The 25,205-nt window shown below is 48.9% G+C and overlaps 1 protein-coding gene across 1 annotated transcript in view; it reads right to left on the bottom strand.

The window, feature by feature from the left end:
* LOC149436184 (nesprin-3-like) overlaps positions 1-25,205 on the bottom strand; it is a 106,490-nt gene that overhangs the window by 50,537 nt on the left and 30,748 nt on the right. The window contains exon 2 of the mRNA XM_089661916.1: positions 2,830-2,987. Within this exon, the coding sequence (XP_089518042.1) occupies positions 2,830-2,973 (144 nt within the window). The 5' untranslated portion in view covers positions 2,974-2,987. The remainder of the gene's footprint in view (positions 1-2,829; positions 2,988-25,205) is intronic.

Below are 25,205 nucleotides of genomic sequence, written 5' to 3' on the forward strand. Positions count from 1 at the left end.
CACTGTAATTCGAGGAATGGGAGGAATTCTACAATTATTACTGCTCTCACTGGAGGCAAAGAAGATCAAAAATGACCGACAATGATCAGATCGATCAGTTTCAGAAATCCCCCCACCACCACCACCACGCCGATCATCCTACCTCCCCCCATCCGATTCACCCAGCTGCCTGGGCCCTGTACAGGAGGACTGGTGGTACCCCCTTATCCACGGCCCTTTGTGTGATTGGGGGACTCATGATGGGTGGGTCTGCACGACTGGGGGCTCTGTGGTTGGGGTGACTCCAATGGGATGGGGTGATTCTGTGTTCATGGGGGACTCTCATGTATAGGCCTCTGATATATAGGGACAACTCTGAGAACTGTAATGTGGTTGAAGGGCCTATGATGTGATGGGGGACCTCTCATGGTGATGGGAAGACCTCTGATGGTGATGGGAACCTCTGACAGTGATAGGAGGACCTCTGATGTGATGGGGGGACCTCTCATGGTGATGGGGACCCCTGATGGTGATGGGAGGACCTCTGATGTCATGAAGGAGCTCTGATGTGATGGGAGGATTTCTGATGTGATGGGGGAACCTCAGATGTGATGGGGGGAACCTCAGATGTGAAGAAGGAGTTCCGATGTGATGGGAGGATTTCTGATGTGATGGGGGGACCTCAGATGTGAAGAAGGAGTTCTGATGTGATGGGAGGATTTCCGATGTGATGGGGACTTCTGATGGTGATAGGGGGACCTCTGATGTGATGGGGGGGACCTCTGATGGTGGTAGGAAGACCTCTGATGGTGATAGGGGGACCTATGATGGTGATAGGAGGACATCTGATTGTGATGGGAGGACCTCTGATGGTGATGGGAGGACCTCTAATGGTGATGGGGGGACCTAAAATGTGATGGGAGGACCACTGATGTGATGGGAGGACCTCTGATGGTGATGGGAGTACCTCTGATGGTGATGGGAGTACCTCTGATGTGATGGGGGGACCTCTGATGTGATGGGGGGCCCCCTGATGGTGATGGGGACCCCTGATGGTGATGGGAGGACCTCTGATGTCATGAAGGAGCTCTGATGTGATGGGAGGATTTCTGATGTGATGGGGGAACCTCAGATGTGATGGGGGGAACCTCAGATGTGAAGAAGGAGTTCCGATGTGATGGGAGGATTTCTGATGTGATGGGGGGACCTCAGATGTGAAGAAGGAGTTCTGATGTGATGGGAGGATTTCCGATGTGATGGGGACTTCTGATGGTGATAGGGGGACCTCTGATGTGATGGGGGGGACCTCTGATGGTGGTAGGAAGACCTCTGATGGTGATAGGGGGACCTATGATGGTGATAGGAGGACATCTGATTGTGATGGGAGGACCTCTGATGGTGATGGGAGGACCTCTAATGGTGATGGGGGGACCTAAAATGTGATGGGAGGACCACTGATGTGATGGGAGGACCTCTGATGGTGATGGGAGTACCTCTGATGGTGATGGGAGTACCTCTGATGTGATGGGGGGACCTCTGATGTGATGGGGGGCCCCCTGATGGTGATGGGAGGACCTCTGATGTGATGAGGGAACCTCTGATGTGATGGGAGGACCTTTGATGGTGATGGGAGGACCTCTGATGTGATGGGACGACCTCTGATGTGATGGGACGACCTCTGATGTGATGGGGGAACCTCTGATGTGATGGGAGGACCTTTGATGGTGATGGGAGGACCTCTGATATGACGAAGGAACTCTGATGTGATAGGAGGATTTCTGATGTGATGGGGGAACCTCTGGTGTGATGGGGGAACCTTAGATGTGATGGGGAACCTCAGATGTGATGGGGAACCTCTGTTGTGATGGGGGAACCTCTGGTGTGATGGGGAACCTCTGATGTGATGGGGGAACCTCTGGTGTGATGGGGGAACCTCAGATGTGATGGGGAACCTCTGATGTGATGGGGGGATTTCTGATGTGATGGGTGGAGAGCTTTCCCGGTTCCACAACTATAAAAATGGCCCTCCTGTCCCTGACTTTGCCGGAAGGTGTGACTACACAATGACTGCAGAGCCACAATCTGCTGTAGAACTCCACCCAGAACTGACATCATCCATTGAAGGAGAAGATAAAGAGATGAATATGTCTCCAACGCCTCTATCCTCAGAAACCCGGAATGGGACTTTGTTTGGTTCCCCTGCCAACCACAACCATCCACCAAAGACGTCAGACAGCTGATAAATAGACACAGGAATAGAGACACGCCAATGACACGGAAGATGAACACGGAGCCGCCATTCACACCACAACATCCCTAAATTCATCCTGACTCAGATCTCAAACCAACACCACCATAAACTGAAGAGCCCATTACAAGACAATACAACAAAGCCAATGTTCAGCTTCCATCCGGAGATTTTCACTGCAGTACTTTCTTTCTGCCAGTAGATGTCATCAGTCTGATGACCAGCATCATTCAACCCACTTCTTCTGAGCCCAAGTTGTCCAGGACCTGGGAATTGAGGATCTCGCCATCAGATACCCCCACCCCAAGTTAAAAAAAAGACTATCTAGGTTAACTCTCAAGCCCAGGGGCAGACTGACCATTTGGAAACTCAGGCACTGCCCGAGGGCCCGGGGTCAGTAGGGGACCCCATGAGATGCCCCTGGTACCTTTTTCATAGGCTTTTTTGAGTTTGGGCAAGGACACAGGGGCCCCATGATCCCCTATTGCCCGGGGGCCCCATGAGTTGTCAGTCCGTCCCTGCTCAAGCCAACGACTGAACTATCAGTTTTGGGCGGAGTGACCCTTTAACATGCAAGTCCCCGTCCCATGTGTACGACTCACCTCGGTCTCCCGGAGGCGGGATTCCAGGGCCGATCTGGGGCCCTGCGTGTTGTCAATCTCCTTCAGCCTATCGTGGATCTCCTTCATCCAGGCTTCAGCCTTCTCCAGACACGTCTCAAACTCATCCTGGGGCAACTGAGTCATCTCATGAGGTGACGCTGCAAAATAAAGGCGGATGACATCACAAAACCGCACGTCTCAAGCTCCTCCCTCTCCCACCAGGGACAATATTCTGCATTCAGTAGCCTCCCTAGCAGTCTGATTACGTCATGATTTCTGTGCTCAAAGCGGTACTTTTTTTTGCATGGAAATATGTCGTTTTTTTATTGTAGGCTGTAATTCTTAGGAATAACTCACTGAAATCTGTCCGAACAAGAGTCTAGTAAACATCCCGGGGAGGATAAAACTTGAAACACGAAATCATAAATTATAATATAATAAATAATCATAAAAAATAATAATATAATAATAATAAATGTAATTCAATAATATAATCAAACCAAAAACACTGAAATGTGAAATAGAGCGCCAAGTTCGCACATCGCTGAGCTCAGTCGCAGAATCGTTTTCAGTGTCTGATGAGGAATTTCCCCCACCAATCATTATCACTCAATTCTGCAAGTGGTTCTGATTTACTATCGCTGTTCTCTAGCCGGTCTAAAACCGCGTCTGACCTAAAGGGACGCTTTTTGGACGCCATGGACGTTTCTCAGTTTCCAGGCAGAAAGGGCGGTAAAAATGCTGGCAGGGCGCCGGACAAAGCACTCGGGACAAAATGTATGTGAAATGGTTTGATACAGGAATGTTATACGATGTGATTTTAGTGTATTTAGTGAATGTCACTTTTTGACATTTTTGAATATCCCGCCAGTTCCGTCCCCCGTACGTCCCGACGTCGCAGAACGGAACCCGGAAGACAGATGCCGGCATCGGCCGGAGGACATTACAGGGGACACTGCAGGGGGGACATCGCGGGAGCGCAGGACAAGGTAAGAGAAGAACAGATCCCGGAGCAACGCTGCAGTGTATTCCCGAGTGTAGCTCGGGGGGGGGAGGCTACCGCTTGTGGTGCTGAAACTTTACCCCGAGCTACGCTCGGGAATACCACCAGGGGGGTTAAATCTAAAAAAACAACTGGCTGGGGGGGAAGAAGCCACAAAAACACGTGACATAACACGCGTGTTCACTCCCTTCTGTATGGAGTTGTAATTTAAACCATCACATGTGGGCGTTACCTATGCAAATACAGCCTGCCTAGGAACGCCCACTCCTCCAGACTGACGTCCATCCGTCAAAGCATTTTTATATTTGCATAACTCCTCCCACTGACTAAGTGCTGAGGCAGGGTGCTGTGCAGTTTTCATGAAGCCGTATAAAGTCCCTCACACCAGCCATGATGTGCCTGCATTGCATAGAGAAGCAAAGAGACCCAGTGAAGACATCGAAGACAAAAAGCAATAAAATCAGCGCAAAATAATTCCCCAAATCAGGTGCCAGAGAACCAGTAAATGCACATATTAAAGTTCAACGTAGGCAAGTCCACATGGCACGCTCTTGAAGCTGTAGAAGGCTCCGGATGAAACACAATCGAAAAGAGCGCCTCTTAAGTGCAGTTTGAGGACATTTAATGCGGAACAATAGAAAAAAATCACTGACATGACGAAAGAATGAAAAAGGCTCCTCCAGATTGGAGTGTCAAGAGAAGTCCTCGCTGGGTAAGCCGCCATCCGCGCCTGGGGAGACTCTGGAGAGAGCCGGCCGGCTTGTGTGTCTCTCAGCAGATGGGCGAAGGAACACACCTTGGAGCGCAATGTTGACGTCAGCGTGATGACGTGAAGAGGACCAGCATGCGACGCGACGCGTTTCGGAGCATGTGCGAAGCCAATGGATGCCAAGCACGCTGCCTTCTCAATCATAGGCTGATATGATAACGGGAAGGATGTGTACGTATATAAGGAGAGTCTAACGAGGACTACCGATTGGATGGCTGAGCTAATGAATGAAAGCATCGTGGAAATAAACATGGGCAGCACAGTGGTTAAATGGTTAGCACTTCCGCCTGGCAGTACTAGGGTTGTGGGTTCAAATCCCAACCACGGCACCACCTGCATGGAGTTTGCATGCTCTCCCTGTGCCTGCGTGGGTTTCCTCCGGGTACTCCGGTTTCCTCCCACACTCCAGAGACATGCTGGGAGGTGAATTGGCTCCTGTCTACATTGGCCCTAGTATGGGGCCGTTGGTTTGAATCCCAACCACGGCACCACCTGCCTGGAGTTTGCATGTTCTCCCTGTGCCTGTGTGGGTTTCCTCCGGGTACTCTGGTTTCTTCCCAGACTTCAAAGACATGCTGGTAGGTGAATTGGCTCCTGTCTACATTGGCCCTAGCATGTGTATGTATGAATGTGAGTTAGGGACCTTAGACTGTATGCTCCTCAGGGGCGGGGACTGATGTGAATGTACAATATATATGTAAAGTGCCTAACCCTAAGTACCTGAAATAAATAAACAATAAATATTTTTTTCTCCCTATGCCTGCGTGGGTTTCCTTTGGGTACTCCGGTTTCCTCCTGTGCCTGGCTGCACTAGGGGTCCTTGGTTAAATCCCAACCACGGCACCACCTGCCTGGAGTTTGCATGTTCTCCCTGTGCCTGTGTGGGTTTCCTCCGGGCACTCCGGTTACCTCCCACACTCCAAAGACATGCTGGTAGGTTAATTGGCTCCTGTCTACATTGGCCCTAGTATGTGTATGTATGAAGGTAAGTTAGGTACCTTAGATTGTACGCTCCTCGGGGGCGGGGACTGATGTGAATGTACAAAATATATGTAAAGCACGGCGTAAATTGACGGCGCTATACAAGTACCTATGCCTGCGTGGGTTTTCTCCGGGTGCTTCGGTTTCCTCCCACACTCCAAAGATATGCTGGTAGGTGAATTGGCTCCTGTCTACATTGGACATAGTATATGTGTGTATGAATGTGAGATAGGGACCTTAGATTGTACGCTCCTCGGGGGCGGGGACTGATGTGACTACAATATATATGTAGACCACTGCGTAAATTGACGGCGTTATACAAGTACCTATGCCTGCGTGGGTTTCCTCCGGGTACTCCGGTTTCCTCCCACACTCCAAAGACATGCTGGGAGGTGAATTGGCTCCTGTCTAAATTGGCCCTAGTATGTGTATGTATGAAGGTAAGTTAGGGACCTTAGATTGTACGCTCCTCGAGGGCGGGGACTGATGTGAATGTACAATATATATGTAAAGCGCTGCGTACATTGAAGGCGCTATATAAGTACCTGTAATAAATATGGTAAAATTAAAAACAGTTAAAGTAGCGCAGTGCTGAATAGCAAAACCTGGCCTGGTCATGAAGGTGGTAAAACCTATCCAGGAGGGTAAGTGGTTGGTAAGGACAGCCTAGAAGACAATAAGACAGCGTGGAAGAGATAAAACCGACCAATGAAAATGCTAGAAGTCACCCTATATATTATAATAAGAGCAGAATACAGTCTACAGGGGTCACATGATCAGTACCAAAGGGCTGCTTGTGGCCCCGGGGCCACTGGTTGGTCAGCAGGGTTTTCCAGTTGACAGAATCCACCGTCACTGTTTCTGGACAGCGTTCTCCGTCCCACGCGTCACACGCCCGGTCCCACCCTCTCCGAGATGTTTCTGATTCAGCAGCGGAGAAGAAGCTGGAATATAAATCTTGGCTCCCCCTCGCCGTCCTCGGCTCCCCAAATGACTCAGAGCGAAGCTGAATTCAAATCAAAGCAGGAGTAAAATAACGGAAAAGCACGTTCTGGAATGTGAACGCCGGAGAGGCGGCCGCAACGCGATGGGGGGGGGTCAGTCGGACTCTGGGGAATCTTTATACAGCACATGTTCCAGGATCTCCACCTTCCCGCCATCAAGTTAAAGCTGAACTCCGGGGCACAGAACCTTTCATCGAAGTATATTCCTCAATAAAGGATGCAAACCCAGATATTACCTTGTAAAAGTAACAATGACATCAACACGGTGCTGTGCATAGCCTGTGCTGAGAAAAGACCTGTGGGAGGGGCCCAGCAGGCTCCACCCTCTACAGAAAACTAAAGGAGGGGGCAGAGACAAGACCAATTACCCTGCACAAGGAGAGAGAGAGAGCAGAGCTGTGGGAGGGGTCCAGCAGGCTCCACCCACTACAGAAAACTGCAGGAGGGGGCGGAGACAAGACCAGTCACCCTGCACAAGGAGAGCAGAGCTGTGGGAGGGGCCCAGCAGGCTCCACCCACTACAGAAAACTATAGGAGGGGGCGGAGAAAAGACCAGTCACCCTGCACAAGGAGAGAGAGCAGAGATGTGGGAGGGGCCCAGCAGACTCCACCCACTATAGAAAACTGTAGGAGGGGGTGGAGACAAGACCAGTCACCGTGCACAGGGAGAGAGAGCAGAGCTGTGGGAGGGGCCAAACAGGCCCCACCCACTACAGAAAACTATAGGAGGGGGTGGAGACAAGACCAGTCACCCTGCACAAGGAAAGAGAACAGAACTGTGGGAGGGGCCAAGCAGGCCCCACCCACTACAGGAGGGGGCAAAGACAAGACCAGTCACCCTGCACAAGGAGACAGAGCAGCAGTAAGCTGTCTTTATTACAAGAAAATGTAGCAATTTTATTTCCCAGCAGAGCTCAGACTGGGGGAGGGAGAAGCAGCACAAGCAACCAATCAAAACGTTGCGCAGATTATAAAAAAGGGGTCATGCTCATAGAAGGAGAGATCAGAGAGATGATCTTATCAGTCTGCTACTCCCTCCCCCCGACTCTCAATGGCGATCAGAGTAGAGCGGATGGGGGCGCATAGTTTGTGTGGGTGTTGGGAACCCCGAGGCTGTGAGTTTGGAGTCAGAGGACAGGGAAGGGTTAACTGGCTCTTTGGGTTCCTCCCTCGGCTTCCTCATGTGATGGGAGTCATAGAGGTTCCTCCATCGGGACTCTGCATGTGTCTCTGCCAGCACCGCGTCCTCCTGCCAACTCCTCGCCTGGCGCTGTCTGTGATTTCCAGACGTTCTCCCCATTCGGCCAATCGCCGTGCGTTCGCTGCCAAAGCCTCAGCAAAGGTCAGGCCACGCCCTGCCCCTCGTTTGCTTCGACATTTCGGGACACAAACCCCCCCCCCCCGTCCCAGCTATGCAGTTTAATTGTGGATTTATTTGACCTTTAATAACCTCGACGATTAAACCCGATTCTGGGGATGAGGCGGCCTCTCCAGCGCCCCCTACAGAACAAATCTCATCAAACGATTTATAAACGCTTCGTCTGCCTTTGTTTTACCTTCTCGGGTTCCTCCCAGCCCCCCCTCCCCCCCCCTCATCAACAGGATATTAATATTTTTAAACAAACCCTTTCCACTTTTATTACATTCCTTATTCTAGACCCAGTGATATCATCACTGGGTCTCTGTGCTACTCTATGCAATGAAGACCGCTCACGACTGGTGGGAGGGGCAAGCGGGGGGCTGTGCATAGCTTCCTGAAAGTATCACAGTGCCCTGCCTCAGTACTCCTCAGCTCTGATGCACTCAGTGGGAGGAGTCATGCAAAAATCAAAATGCCTGAATGGGTGGGTGTCAATCTGGGGGAGTGGGCGTTCCTAATCAGGCTCTATTTGCATGCAGACCTCCCTAGGTGACCCCAGGGGAAAGAACTGAAATCTAATGAATGAAAGGGGCGGGGCCAGAGACAGTCGGGCTGGGGAGGAAAGTGCTAGATGATGCTAGATGTCCTCCAGCCAGGAGATGAGGCGGAGCTCTATCTGACTGGCTGCAGCTTCTAATGCACATTGTGAGAGGCTCACAGTGTGCAGTGACATCGGAGGAAGACCTGTGCAAGACTGGAGGGGAGGAGCCGATACACCTGTGCAAGACTGGAGGGGAGGAGCCGATACACCTGTGCAAGACTGGAGGGGAGGAGCCGATACACCTGTGCAAGACTGGAGGGGAGGAGCCGATACACCTGTGAAAGACTGCAGGACTGAAGGGGAGCAGCCGATACACCTGTGCAAGACTGGAGGGGAGGAGCCGATACACCTGTGCAAGACTGAAGCACTGAAGGGGAGGAGCCTGTACACCTGTGCAAGACTGAAGGGGAGGAGCCGCTACACCTGTGCAAGACTGAAGGGGAGGAGCCTGTACACCTGTGCAAGACTGAAGGGGAGGAACAGGTACACCTGTGCAAGACTGAAGGGGAGGAGCCGGTACACCTGTGCAAGACTGGAGGGGAGGAGCCCGTACACATGTGCAAGACTGAAGGGGAGGAGCCGGTACACCTGTGCAAGACTGAAGGGGAGGTGCCTGTACACCTGTGCAAGACTGGAGGGGAGGAGCCGATACACCTGTGCAAGACTGAAGGGGAGGAGCAGGTACACCTGTGCAAGACTGAAGGGGAGGAGCCAGTACACCTGTGCAAGACTGAAGGGGAGGAGCCGCTACACCTGTGCAAGACTGAAGGGGAGGAGCCGCTACACTGGTGCAAGACTGAAGGGGAGGAGCCGCTACACTGGTGCAAGACTGAAGGGGAGGAGCCGCTATACTGGTGCAAGACTGAAGGGGAGGAGCCGCTACACTGGTGCAAGACTGGATGGGAGGATTTAAAGAAATCTGTGGACAACCTCTCCAGCACAAGGAGAAAACAGTCCACAAGATACATAATAAATCACATAAAATGACCTTATAGAGAATGTACGGCCGATATCTACATATTTTCTTCAGTTATTAAAAAAATGAAAAATAATAATAATAATACAACTCAAAAATCTAATTTTCTATTTTTGTTAAGAAAATAGCTATTACATTGTTGAGGGTTTTTTTTTTATGCATTCTCCTTTTAAGTCAGCAGGTGGAGCTTTGGCCTCCTTTTCACATGTTATCCTTTATAAAACAGTGACTCCTCCCCCTTCGTACTCTGCGCAGCTTCAATCAAAGACAGAATGATGCTCACATTTTTTGCTGTCTCTTTCATTTCCTGTCCCAGACACGAGGCAAAGTGAAAGGAAATTCCATTTTGGACAGTTGTCGCCGAAACAGGTGTCCCCCTATAGAATTCCCCTGACCTTCTGTTCTGTGACAACTGCAAAAGTTAAATTTCCCATCCCAGTCTTCCCTGCTGACAATGGCAAACCTACAGGAGGGGGGGGGGGAGGGGGGTGGATCCTTCAGCAATCTATGCAAAATAGACAAGTTTTAACTTTACATATCCTTTAAATGTTTATTGTTACACAAAGATTGTGTGTGCATGTATATATATACCAGGGGCGGACTGACAACTCATGGGGCCCCCGGGCAATAGGGGATCATGGGGCCCCTGTGATTATTATTATTATTATACAGTATTTATAAATAGTTGGCTCAGCGCTGTACATTACAAAGGGGGACAGAACATGTGACAGAACAATACCAATACAATGCAAAACATGAGGGGATCGAGGGCCCTGCTCTTTGGAGCTTACAATCTAGGAGGGAGGGGATGGTGGCACAGGAGGAGATAGCTGTGGGGGATGGAGTGGTAGGAAGAGTGGAGGAGGTCGGCAGGTTAGCAGGGGGTGGGGTAGGCTTCCCTGAAGAGGTGGGTTTTCAGGGTGCGCCTAAAGGAGAGGAGAGTAGGTGATAATCTGATGGGTTGGGGCAGGGAGTTCCAGAGGATGGGTGACACCCTGGAGAAGTCCTGGAGGCGGGCATGGGAGGAGGAGACCAGGGAACTAGAGAGAAGGAGGTCTTGTGAGGAGCGGAGTGTGCGTGTTGGGTGGTACTTGGATATTAGGTCAGTGATGTAGTTCGGGGCAGTATGGTGGACGGCTTTGTACGTCAGTGTTAGGATTTTGAATTTGATCCGTTGCGCAATCGGAAGCCAGTGGAGGGATTGGCAGAGGGGGGTGGAGGACACTGAGTGGAGGCCAGTGGAGGGATTGGCAGAGGGGGGTGGCAGAGACAGATCGGTTGGAAAGGTGAATGAGTCTGGCAGCCGTGTTCAGGATGGACTGAAGAGGGGATAGCCAGCGGCGAGGCAGGCCAGTGAGGAGGGAGTTGCAGTAGTCGAGTCGTGATATGATGAGGGAGTGGATGAGGTATTTATTGGTTTCTGGGGTTAGGAACGTGCGGATTTTGGCGATGTTGCGGAGGTGGAGTCTGCATGTTGCGGAGGTGGAGTCTGCATGTTGCGGAGGCGGAGTCTGCATGTTGCGGAGGTGGAGTCTGCATGTTGTGGAGGTGGAGTCTGCACAAGTTTGTTAAAGATTGGACTTGGGGCTGGAAGGATAGGTTGGAGTCCAGAATGACACCCAGTACTCTGGCCTGCGGGGCGGGTTTGATGGTAGCGTTGTTGGACGTGATGGAGAAGTCAATGGGGGGTGGTGTCCGGGTTGGGGGGGAAGACAAGAAACTCGGTTTTGGAGAGGTTCAGTTTAAGAAAGTGGAGCGACATCCAGTCTGATATGTCGCTCAGTAGGTGTGTGATTTGGGCAGAGACCGAGGGGGTGTGGTGGGGGGCGGAGACTGAGGGGGTGAGGTCGGGGGCGGAGACCGAGGGGGTGAGGTGGGAGGTTGAGAGATAGATTTGTGTGTCGTCGGCACAGAGGTGATAGTTGAAGCCGTGAGAGTGTATGAGTTGGCCAAGGGAGGAGGTGTAGATGGAGAAGAGAAGGGGCCCGAGGACAGAGCCTTGAGGGACCCCAACAGAGAGGGGGAGTGAGGGGGAGGTGGTGGCATTATAGGTAACGCTGAAAGAGCGTTGTGACAGGTAGGATGAGAGCCAGGAGAGAGCAGAATCTCTGAGGCTGAGGGAGTGTAGTTTTTTGAGGAGGAGGGGGTGGTCGACTGTGTCAAAGGCCGCAGAGAGGTCAAGGAGTAGGAGCACTGAATAGTGGCCATTAGCTTTGGCGGTTAGAAGGTCGTTGGAGAGTTTGAGTAAGGCAGTTTCGGTGGAGTGTAGGGGACGGAAGCCGGACTGTAGGGGATCGAGGAGGTTGTTGTCGTTGAGGTGAGAGCATAGGCGGGTGTAGACGAGGCACTCGAGGAGTTTAGATGTAAATGGCAGCAGGGAGATGGGTCTGAGGTTGTTCGGGTCATTGGGGTCCAGGGAGGGCTTTTTAAGTATGGGGGTGATGTGTGCATGTTTCAGAGGGGAGGGGAAAGTGCCTGAGGAGAGGGAGAGATTGAAGATGTGGGTGAGGGAGCGTAGGATGGAGGGGGAGGGAGGTCGTAGGAGTTGTGAGGGGATAGGGTCGAGGGGGCAAGTGGTGAGGCGGGCATCAGAGAAGATCTTGGAGACTTCCTCGATGGTAGTAAGGTCAAAGGTACGGAGTGTTGGGGGAGCTTCAGTATGAGGAATGTAGGGTGGGGTGGAAGTGGAGGTCAGAGCAGTGGTGGGGCTGTGGGAGAGGGGTGATGAGGGGGTAGTTGAGTGAGGGGGAACGGGGTTGGAGGGAGCCCGAGGGCATCTCATGGGGCCCCCTACTGACCCCGGGCCCTTGGGCAGTGCCCGAGATTCCAAATGGTCAGTCCACCCCTGATATATACAGTTGTGTTCAAAATAATATCAGTCAGACATCACTAACCGGATCAATCGCTGTTTTTGGTGGAAATGATATTTCTACATGGCAAATAATTTCCTAGCAGGTGTAGTAGAGTCATAGAAATCCAACAGACCCGACAGTCATGACATGCATGCTGCTGATTCTGTGTCATTGAATCACTCACTGAAAGGGGCGTGTTCAAAATAATAGCAGTGTGGAGTTCTATCAGTGAGGTCATTCATTCTTTGGTGGCAATTATTGCCCTTATTTAAGGAAGGAAGGCAGCAAATGTTGTACATGCTGGTTACAGTGCATTTCTCTCTGAAATTCTGAGGAAAATGGGTCGTTCCAGACATTGTTCAGAAGAACAGCGTACCTTGATTACAAAGTTGATTGGAGAGGGGAAAACATATAAAGAAGTGCAGAAAATGATCGGCTGCTCAGCTAAAATGATCACAAATGCTTTAAAATGGCAACCAAAACCTGAAAGACGCGGAAGAAAGCGAAAAACTACCATTGGAATATATAGAAGAATAACCAAAATGGGGCGGACTCAGCCAACAATCAGCTCCAGGAAGATGAAAGAAGGTGTGACGTTCCCTGTGAGGACTCAGCCAACAAACAGCTCCAGGAAGATGAAAGAAGGTGTGACGTTCCCTGTGAGGACTGTTACAATTAGAAGATGCCGATGTGAAGCCAAGCTATCTGCAAGAAGCCCCCGCAAAGTCCCACTGTTGGAAAAAAGACGTGTGCTGAAGAGGTTACAATCTGCCAAAGAGCACATTGACCGGCCTAAAGAGAAATGACGCAACATTTTGTGGACTGATGAAAGTAAGATTGTTCTTTTTGGGTCTAGTGGGCGGAGACAGTTTGTCAGACGACCCCCAAACACTGAATTCAAGCCACAGTACACTGTGAAGACAGTGAAGCATGGTGGTGCAAGCATCATGATATGGGGATGTTTCTCATACTACGGTGTTGGGCCTATTTATCGCATACCAGGGATCATGGATCAGTTTGAATCCATCAGAATACTTGAAGAGGTCATGCTGCCTTATGCTGAAGAGGAAATGCCCTTGAAATGGGTGTTCCAACAAGACAACGACCCCAAACACACCAGTAAACGTACAACATCTTGGTTCCAGACCAACAAGATGGACGTTATGGAGTGGCCAGCCCAATCCCCGGATCTTCATCCAATAGAAAACTTGTGGGGTGACACCAAAAATGCCGTTTCTGAGGCAAAACCAAGAAATAGAGAAGAACTGTGGAATGTGGTCCAATCATCCTGGGCTGGAATACCTGATCACAGGGGCCAGAAGTTGGGGGACTCCATGCAACACAGATGTACAGCAGTTCTCAGAAACAGTGCGACTACAACCAAATATTCATGAAGTCATTCAAAGGAAAGCAAAATCTTCAAACATTTCTCAGTTTATATAGTGAATGTTTGAGTTTGTAAAGAAGAATACAAACACGGCCATTTTTTTGAACCGTCTAATATTCACTTTTCTTCCATTTTTTTAGAGGAAACACAAATTTGATGTATTTTTCTTCATGTTGTGATTTGGAATAGAATGTGTCGTGTTCCCAATGCATTTGTGTGGATGGAAATAAAAGCTATTAGCAGGATTTTCAGCTTTATTCACTTTTTTCAACACACTGCTATTATATTGAACACAACTGTATATACAGTGTGTGTATATATACAAAAACCCATGTACATAAGTATTCCCAGCCTCCCCCCCATGTACATAAGTATTCCCAGCCTCCCCCCCCATGTACATAAGTATTCCCAGCCCCCCTCCCCCATGTACATAAGTATTCCCAGCCCCCCCCCCCCCATGTACATAAGTATTCCCAGCCCCCCTCCCCCATGAACATAAGTATTCCCAGCCCCCCCCCCCCATGTACATAGGTATTCCCGGCCTTTGCCCAATACTTTGTTGAAGCCCCTTTAGCCCCCATTCCAGCCTCAAGTCGTTCTGAGTACGATGCTACAAGCTTGGCACACCTATTTTTGGGCGATTTCTCCCGTTCTTCTTTGCAGAACCTCTCCAGCTCCATCAGGTTGGATGGAGCAATTTTCAGCTCTCTCCAGAGATGTTCAATCGGGTTCAAGTCTGGGCTCTGGCTGGGCCACTCCAGGACATTCACAGAGTTGGCCTGTAGACACTCCTTTGTTATGTGGGCTGTGTGCCGAGGGTCTTTGTCCTGTTGGAAGATGAACCGTCGCCCCAGTCTAAGGTCAAGAGCGCTCTGGAACAGGTTCTCATCAAGGATGTCTCTGTACATTGCTGCATTCATCTTTCCTTTAATCCGGACTAGTCTCCCAGTTCCTACCACTGAAAAACATCCCCACAGCATGATGTTGCCACCACCATGCTTCACTGTAGGGATGGTATTGGCCAGGTGGTGAGCGGTGCCTGGTTTCCTCCAGACATGACGCTTGGCATTCAGGCCAAAGAGTTCAATCTTTGTTTCATCAGACCAAAGAATTTTGTTTCTCAGGGTCTGAGATTCCCTCAGGTGCCTTTTGGCAAACTCCAGGTGGGCTGCCATTTGGCTTCCATCTGGCGACTCTACCATACAGGCCTGATTGGTGGAGTGCTGCAGAGATGGTTGTTCTTCTGGAAGGTTCTCCTTTCTCCACAGAGAAACGCTGGAGCTCCTTCAGAGTGACCATCGGGTGTTTGGTTACCTCCCTGGCTAAGGCCCTTCTCCCTCGATCACTCATTTTGGCCGGGCGGCCCATTCTAGGAAGATTCCTGGTGGTTCCAAACTTCTTCCAATTACGGATGATGGACGCCACTGTGCTCACTGGGACCTTCAATGCTGCAGAAATGTTTCTGTACCCTTCCCCAGATCTGTGTCTTGATACAATCCTGTCTCGGAGGTCTACGGAAACTCCTTGGACTTCATGGCTTGGTTTGTGCTCTGACATGCACTGTTACCTGTGGGACCTTCTATACACAGGTTTATGCCTTTCCTAATCATGTCCAATCAACTGAATGTCCCACAGGTGGGCTCTGATCATCTGAATGTCCCACAGGTGGACTCCAATCCACTGAATGTCCCACAGGTGGACTCTAATCAAGTTGTGGAAACATCTCAAGGATGATCAGTGGGAACAGGATGCACCAGAGCTCAATTTTGAGCGTCATGGCAAAGGCTGGGAATACTTATTTACATGGGGGGTTTTGTGGCGCAGTTGTTGGTACCAGACGAGCTGGTCTGAGGATTTCAAAAACTGTTGATCTACTGGGATTTTCATGTACAACCATCTCTATGGTTTACAGAAAATGGTCAGAAAAAAATAAAATATCCAATGAGGGCAGTTGTGTGGAGGAAAATGACTTGTTGAGGTCAGAGGAGAATGGGCAGACTGGTTCCAGATGATAGAAAAGCAACAGTAACTCCAATAACCACTCGTTACATTCAAGGTATGCAGAATCCCATCTCTGAACGCACAACACGTCCAGATGGGCTACAGCAGGAGAAGACCATACTGGGCGTCACTCCTGTCAGCTAAGAAGAGGAAACGGAGGCTACAATTCGCACAGGATCACCATAATTAGACAATAGAAGATTGGAAAAACTTTGCCTGGCCTGATGAGTCTGGATTTCAGCTGCAGCATTCAGATGGTAGGGTCAGAATTTGGCATAAACAACATGAAACCATGGATCCATCTTGCCTTGTATCAATGGTTCAGGTTGGTGGTGGTGTCATGGTATGGTCGATCCATCCTGCCTTGTATCAATGGTTCAGGCTGGTGGTGGTGGTGTCATGGTGTGGGGGATCCATCCTGCCTTGTATCAATGGTTCAGGCTGGTGGAGGTGGTGTCATGGTGTGGTGGATCCATCCTGCCTTGTATCAATGGTTCAGGCTGGTGGTGTCATGGTGTGTTGGATCCATCCTGCCTTGTATCAATGCTTCAGGCTGGTGGTGGTGGTGTCATGGTGTGGGGGATCCATTCTGCCTTGTATCAACGGCTCAGGCTGGTGGTGTCATGGTGTGGTGGATCCATCCTGCCTTGTATCAACGGTTCAGGCTGGTGGTGGTGGTGTCATGATGTGGTGGATCCATTCTGCCTTGTATCAACGGCTCAGGCTGGTGGTGTCATGGTGTGGTGGATCCATCCTGCCTTGTATCAATGGTTCAGGCTGGTGGTGGTGGTGTCATGGTGTGGTGGATCCATCCTGCCTTGTATCAACGATCCATGGATGTGCAGCCGACAAATCTGCAGCAACTGTATGATGCCATCATTTCAATTTGGACCAAAATCTCTGATGAACATTTCCAACACCTTGCTGAATCTAGGCCATGAAAAATGGAGGCAGTTCTGAAGACTAAAGGAGGTCCAACCTGCTACTAGCAAGGTGGACCTGATAAAGTGGCCGGTGGGTGTACCTAGGTGTATGACCACTAAATTCCTACAGCCTACAAAACCAAAATCTTATTGCGAAGTCCCGGAGAGAGAACTCTGCAGAACATTTGCAGCACTCAGCAGATTGAAGTGTTGAGGGAATTCCTCGCTGTGCGCTGGGCTTCCTGTGACTCACTTTCCCCCCAGTTTCGCGGTTTCCTCTGGTTAGTCACGAGAGTCGTAATAAGTTTATTACTACATCTGGATTTTATTCCTGTATAGCGGGGGAAGGGCTGTCAGAGAACATTTCCTACAAAAGATGTCTCCGTCTTATATACAACCTGATTTTATTACTGGGATGCAGGTCAGCTGACCTCTAAACTCCGGTCAACCTTCCAATGGGAATAAACTATTTATAGTCAACAACCCTTTGGACCGGTATGCCACCCAGTGGGAATTGGCTCGAGGCTTCCAAACCTCATCGAAGAAAAGTTTTCACAGTTTAGTATTTGCCAGGCAACCCATAGATATGGACGGGCCTACATTATTGGGAGCTGACAACACATAGTTTGTTGTGACTAAGTGGTGTCAGCCCTGCCCAGTGTCTTTGGCTATACAGTTTGTGTTGTACAACCTGTAGATAAGAACTAGTAAGGGGCAACACCCCCTTGCGCTGCTGGCTACACCCCCTCCTACTACCATTCGCCAGTGGCGGGAGGTGACCTCATTGCTAGGCATTGGCTCTGCAATGATTGGCCGGCCATACTGTGGTTTGCATTTGTGATACTGTTCCACACTTGCACTAATTTCTAAATGTCTCAGGTTGCTTCATCCTGCCTGACCCTTTATTGGGACATGGACTTCCCCTCTGACTGTAGCCTGCCCTGACCCTTGCCTGGATAACGGAATACACTGTTGACTGCTGCCTGTCCTGACCCTTGCCTGGATAACGGAATACACTGTTGACTGCTGCCTGTCCTGACCCTTGCCTGGATAGCGGAATACACTATTGACTGCTGCCTGTCCTGACCCTTGCCAGGATAATGGAATACACTATTGACTGCTGCCTGTCCTGACCCTTGCCTGGATAGCGGAATACACTGTTGACTGCTGCCTGTCCTGACCCTTGCCTGGATAACGGAATACACTGTTGACTGCTGCCTGTCCTGACCCTTGCCTGGATAGCGGAATACACTATTGACTGCTGCCTGTCCTGACCCTTGCCAGGATAATGGAATACACTATTGACTGCTGCCTGTCCTGACCCTTGCCTGGATAGCGGAATACACTATTGACTGCTGCCTGTCCTGACCCTTGCCTGGATAGCGGAATACACTATTGACTGCTGCCTGTCCTGACCCTTGCCTAGATAACGTATTAAACTATTGACTGCTGTCTGTCCTGACTCTTGCCTGGATAACGGAATACACTATTAACTTCTGCCTGTCCTGACTTTTGCCTGGATAACAGTTTAAGCTACTGACTGCCACCTGCCCTGACCCTTGCCTGGATAACAGAATGTGCTATTAACTGCTGCCTGCCCTGACCTTAGCCTGGATCACGGAATATGCTAATGACTGCTGCCTGCCCTGACCATTGCCTGGATAACAGATTATGCTACTTGTTGCAGCCTTTCCTGACCTTAGCATGGATAACTGAATATGCTATTGACTGCCGCCTGCCCTGACCTTACCCTGGATAACGTAATATGCTTTTGACCGCTGCCAGTCCTGACCCTTTCCTGGATAACAGATTATGTTACTTTGTGCAGTCTCCCCTGACCTTAGCCTGGATAATGAAATATGCTTTTGACTGCTGCCTGCCCTGATCCTTTCTGTTTAATAGATTATGCTACTTTGTGCAGCCTGCCCTGACCTTAGCATGGATAAAATAATATGCTATTGATTGCCGCCTGCCCTGACCCTTTCTGGTTAATAGATTATTCTACTTATTGCAGCCTTCCTTGACCTTACCATGAATAACAAAATCTGCTATTGACTGCCACCTGCCCAGACCTTAGCCTGGATAGCAGAATGAGCTATTATTGACTGCCACCTGCCTTAACCCTTGCTTGCATAATAGAATATGTAATTGGCTGTGGCCTGTCCTGACTCTTGCCTGGACAACAGATTATACTACTTACTGCCACCTGCCCTGACCCTTGCCTGGATAATGAAATATGCTATTGGCTGCCGCCTATCCTGACTCTTTCCTGGATAACGGAATATACTATTGACTGCTGCCTGTCCTAACCCTTGCCTGGATTACTGATTATGCTACTTAATGCAGCCTGCCCTGACCTTTATCTGGATAATGGTTTATGCTAGCAGTTGCTGTCTTGCCTGACCGTAGCCCGTATAATGGACTATTGCAGGGGTCTCAATAGCATATTCCATTAGCCAGGCTAAAGTCAGGGCAGGCGGCAATCAATAGCATATTATTTTATCCATGTTAAGGTCAAGGCAGGCTGCACAAAGTAGCATAATCTGTTATCCAGGAGTGGGTCAGGGCAGGTGGCAGTCAATAGCATATTCAGTTATCTATGCTAAGGTCAGGAAAGGCTGCTACAAGTGGCATAATCTGTTATCCAGTCAATGGTCAGGGCAGGCAGCAGTCATTAGTATATTCCGTGATCCAGGCTATGGTCAGGGCAGGCAGCAGTCATTAGCATGTTCTGTGATCCAGGCTAAGGTCAGGGCGGGCAGCAGTTAATAACACATTCTGTTATCCAGGCAAGGGTCAGGGCAGGTGGCAGTCAGTAGCATAAACTGTCTAAACAAAGGGCCAGTTTATCATCCTTCAGACATTAGGGGGGCTGGACTGTGATTAGAGGGAGTGAACAATGTCCCATCTTTTTGTTCCCCATCATTGGTGTCAGTTGGAGGAATAGTGCCCCATCATTGGTGTCAGTTGGAGGAATAGTGCCCCATCATTGGTGTCAGTTGGAGGAATAGTGCCTCCTCACTGGTGTCAGTAGAAGGAAAAGCACCTTATTGTTGTCGTCAATAGGAATGATAGTGCCCTATGGTTGATGTCAGCGGCAGGAATTATGCCCCATCGTTGATCTCAGTGGGAGGAAAAATGCCTCAAGAGACAGATATATCCAAGCAAAGGGCCACATCTGACCCCCGGGCCGCAGTTTGGAGACCACTGGACTATGCTGTTGAACACTGCCCACCCTGACCCTGCCTTGACTGAAACCTCAAAGTGCCTCCCAGCCCGGCTATTGCCCTGGTCAGCACCTATCCTGTACACCTCAGAACCATCTCAAGCAGGACGTCTCCTCACCCGCTCTCTGTAAGTCTTACTACTTTTGCAGAACACAAACCGGAAATAATACAGAACGGAGTCCGATGACCTGAATGTCTGTAGAAAGTATTTTAAGAACTCTTCTACATGAAGCATGGTGGAGTGTTTGTTTCCATAACCTCTCAAGCTGGCCAGTCTGGCATGGGACCATCTAAGGTTCTCCTGGGACAGTCTAGACTGGTGGCACTTGACACATGGCATGTATGGGTGACAACACGTGTTCTCCAGCATGACAGTGAATCCTGCAGCTGCTGGCCTGGAGGAGTGGAGGAGTAGCCCTGCCCGCCCAATCACAGCTCAGTGGGAGTGGGAGGAAAAATGCCTCAAGAGACAGCTATAGGCAAGTAAAGGGCCACATCCGGCCTCCAGGTCGCAGTTTGGAGACCACTGGACTATGCTGTTGAACACTGCCTGCCCTGACCCTGCCTTGACTGAAACCTCAAAGTGCCCCCCAGCCCGGCTATTGCCCTGGTCAGCTCCTCTCCTGTACACCTCAGAACCATCTCACGCAGGACGTCTCCTCACCCGCTCTCTGTAAGTCTCACTACTTTTGCAGAACACACACTGGAAATAATACAGAACGGAGTTTGATGACCTGAATGTCTGTAGAAAGTATTTTAAGAACTCTTCTACATGAAGCATGGTGGAGTGTTTGTTTCCAGAACCTCTCAAGCTGGCCAGTCTGGCATGGGACCATCTAAGGTTCTCCTGGGGCAGTCTAGACTGGTGGCACTTGACACATAGACTGTCCCAGGAGAACCTTAGACGGTCCCATGCCAGACTGGCCAGCTTGAGAGGTTCTGGAAACAAACACTCCACAACACGTGTTCTCCAGCATGACAGTGAATCCTGCAGCTGCTGGCCTGGAGAGGTGGAGGAGTGGAGGAGAAGCCCTGCCGGCTCAATCACAGCTCAGTGATATACCCAGCTGGTGACTGACATTACCTGGATCTCTCAGCCAAGCATGCCTGGACTGATCCCAAGTCTGGATTACAGCTCATTAATTGTTTTACTCGTCTACGGCTCCTGAGAGCAACTCCAGGAACCAGTACAGACCTCCCGGAGGTCCATGGAACAACAAGCCGCGAAGAAAGTCAGAGCCTAAAAACTAAGGGGGGGGGGGGGAAAGTAAGGAGCGCCTGGTACAAATAGTCAGATCACTTGGCATTGATAGGAAATGTGTGTTGGGTACAATATAGCTGATGCTGAAGGGCAATGAAGGACAAAGGAAGGAACAATCTGAAGACAGAAGAAGGAAAACAATACAAACGTAAAACATAACGAGATTGAATGAAATATATCCAATTTTTAAAATTGTATAAACGTATAAAATGGGAATCAATCAAACATATCCAGAATAAAATGGGTATAAATGTATGTAATGGGATGAAATACAATAGACGTAAAATTAAAATTTGTATAAATGTCTATAATGGGAAAAAAATAAAATATATGCAGAATCCTCCTAGTTAGAGTAAGCTGTTCGGTAAATTTAGTCGGCTCCACTGTAATCGCCGGGGTTGATTATTGCAGGCTGCTCAGTGCCTCACAGGCTCCTGAGGGTTCTTCAGATTTTAGGGGGGCCGGATTGTGGCCAATGGGAGTAGACAATGCCCTGGGATATGTGGGATTACATAATGCCCCAGTGCCAGTGGAAGGAGTTGTGCCCCATCATTTCATATTGGTGGGAGAAATAGTGTCCCATTGCTGGTGCCAGTGGAAGGAATAGTGCCCCATACCCAGTGCCAGTGGAAGGAATAGTGCCCCATACCCAGTGCCAGTGGAAGGAATAGTGCCCCATACCCAGTGCCAGTGGAAGGAATAGTGCCCCATACCTGGTGCCAGTGGAGGGAATAGTGCCTCATACCCCGTGCCAGTGGAAGGAATAGTGCCCCACACCTGGTGCCAGTGGACGGAATAGTGCCTCATACCCAATTCCAGAGGAAGGAATAGTGCCCCATACCTAGTGCCAGTGGAAGGAACAGTGCTGCATCATTTGATATAGTTAGGAGAAATAGTGCCCCATACCCCGTGCCAGTGGAAGGAATAGTGCCCCATACCCTGTGCCAGTGGAAGGAATTGTGCCCCATACCCAATGAAGTGGAAGGAACAGTGCCCCATACCCATTGCCAGTGGAAGGAACAGTGCCCCATCATTGGTGATAGTGGGAATAATGCCCCTTTGATAATGTATGTGGGAGAAATAGTACCCCATTGCTGGTGTCAGTGGGAGGAATAGTGCCCCATTGTTGGTGTCAGTGGGCAGAATAGGGCCCCATCATTGGTATCAGTGGGAGGAATAGTGCCCCATTGTTGGTGTCAGTGGGAGGAATAGTGCCCCATCATTGGTGTCAGTGGAAGGAATAGTGCCCCATCATTGGTATCAGTGGGGGGAATAGTGCCCCATTGTTGGTGTCAGTGGGCAGAATAGTGCCCCATTGTTGGTGTCAGTGGGCAGAATAGTGCCCCATTGTTGGTGTCAGTGGAAAAAATACCAGCCCGTCGCTGGTTTCCAAGGACTGATGCCTCCTCCTTGGTCTCAGTGGTTAGAACAGTGTCTCGTATTAGTGAGAGGAATGGTATCCTAAGGGCCAGATAAAGGCAAGCAAAGGCCCGCATGTGGCCCCCAGGTCACAGTTTGGAGACCACTGCTCTAAATATTTCTAGAAACATAGTGGGAGGAAGGACATGGGCAGCCTGAATATTTATGGGACTTCAGCCAATCCCTGGGAAGGTGTGCCCAGTAGGTAGTGAGAGATCCCATAAATAGTCTGGGTCCAGTCCTTCTGGAGGAGACCCCTATGCAGGGGGATCTGTCCCTGGTGCAGAACACTACAAGGAGCCACTAAGAAGACTCTTGGTCCCAGCTAGGCTAAGCTGAGGGGCCCGGAGGTTGGGTCTGGAGAAGCTCACTGGTGAGGAGGACGTTGGTGGGAAAGAGTCCAGCTGTCCTATGGTGGTGTGAGTCTACATCTCCCTCAGTAGGAGGAGCCTGTTGGACATCGGCACGGGGCAATCGATGATCCTGTGGCTAATGAATGTGAATATTAGTATCTAAACACGTGCGATTTGCTGCGGCGCAATTTCTAAAGTTGTTCTTTCATTACTTTTTCTGCAGTTTTGTTGCGATTTCACGAATATAGAATATCATGAAAATTGCACGGAAAATCGCAACAAATCTTTGAAAATTAAGTTACAAAAAGAAAGTAGCAATAAAGTCTTCAGAAATTGCACACAAATCACGAGATTTTAAATCGCAGCAGTGTGACCGATGACTTAGCTCCTGGTTACACCGATCCGAATTTGAAATCACGCAATTTCAAAGTCGGATGTCATTCCGACTCGAGGTGCGACTTGCAAGACAAAGTTGCACCCGAGAGATCGGTGCGGTTCCAACCAAGTCAGAATCGCACCGATATGACCGCTTTTATTGCAGACAATAGGGTGCAAATCGCACCCGGTGTGACCGGGGTGTCAGACTGCAGCCTCTTGTCATTTGATTTCTCTGCTGTGCAACCTCCCTCTCACACTCCAGTATGGGTGGGTGAGGCTGCAGCGACCTCAGGTCTTGGCAGTGCTGGAGCCAGGAAAAAAGCTGGACTGCATTTTGTCGGGTTCACATTCAGGGCTACCAAGGTGACAAGGCTACAGCAACTGCTGCACGTGATTTTGGCTGTCAGAGATGAACTCGAACCAATCAGGTGTCAGGAATCTACCCTTGTGACAGGCTGCCACTGCCAACCTCTTAAAATGCCACTTGCCTGGCAGTTATGCTGATCCAGCCGCTGATCCGTTGTCACCGCTCGGGATGAAATATGCAGATTGTGTGTTCGATTGCTGCTTGCTTGTTCTGGGTCAGTGACTGGGAAATGACAGAAGCCAGAGACAGCCAGGAAAATAGCATTTTCAGGAGTTCAGTGATTCCCATACCTGGCTGCAGAGCGCCTGCGCTGTTCCGAAAACATTCCCTGATTTTTCTCAAATTACGGGAAGCCGGAAACGTCGGATCGCACACCAGGATTCAAATGGCAGTTTAGCTGCTACAATGTCTCTGACACCTTCAGGATCAACATAATCCCAGAACAAACTTCCGACATTTCCCACAAATGAGCCGCCAGGAGGATCCGTGTCGCTGGATTTAGAGGGATTATCGATAGATAAAGTGTGCGCTGCTTACAGGAGGAAAAACGGAACGCAGAACGGATCACGGAACCCCAACATTCCACAACACACGAAGGATTGAACCAGACATCTTCCAAAGAGCGGGACCAGATTCCTGGTGCTGGGAGAGCGGAAACACGAAAATCGATTTGTGAAACCGAAGGACACCATTAGAAGATGTCTAACCCACGTGACCTCCAGAAGGTTTTACTCCCTTTGTGTCCAGGCCATTTCTTTGCTATTCAGCACTGCGCTACTTTAACTGGTAATTTACTGGAAAGAGGTTAATTTTTTTTCCAGAAGAAAAAAAAAACCGTAAATAAAAAATATATATATATACACACACACATATATATGTAAATAAAAATCTATAATTACAATTTTATATATATATATATATATATATATATATCATATACATTTTTATTTACTGTATATATATATATATATATATATATATGTAAAAAATTTGTATTTTTAAAAAAATGTATATGATAATTATATATATATATATGTATGTGTACACACACACACACACATATATATATATATATATATATATACACACACATATATATATATATATATATATATATATATATATATAATTATCATATGCATTTTAAAAAAATTTTTTTTTTTTACATATATAAACAGTGAATAAAAATGTATACGATAATTATATATATATATATATATATATATAAAACAATATATATATATATATATATATATATATATATATACATACATACATACATAGTAGACAGAAGTAAAGAAAAAAAATCAGAGAAAAATCTCAGTAAAAAACAATATGTCAATAATTTTATATATATATAATTATCATATACTTTTTTTGCTGTTTTTATATATATACACACACTGGAAAGAAGTAAAAAAAAAATTCACAGAAGAAAACCCAGTAAAAAACAATATGCCATTTACAGTAGGGATGGAAAGTTTGGGCACCCCAGCTAAAAATTTGTAATAATG

This window comes from Staurois parvus, unplaced genomic scaffold, assembly GCF_062004578.1.
Source record: "Staurois parvus isolate SC_StPar_1 unplaced genomic scaffold, SC_StPar_1.0 ptg001405l, whole genome shotgun sequence".
NCBI lineage: Eukaryota > Metazoa > Chordata > Amphibia > Anura > Ranidae > Staurois > Staurois parvus.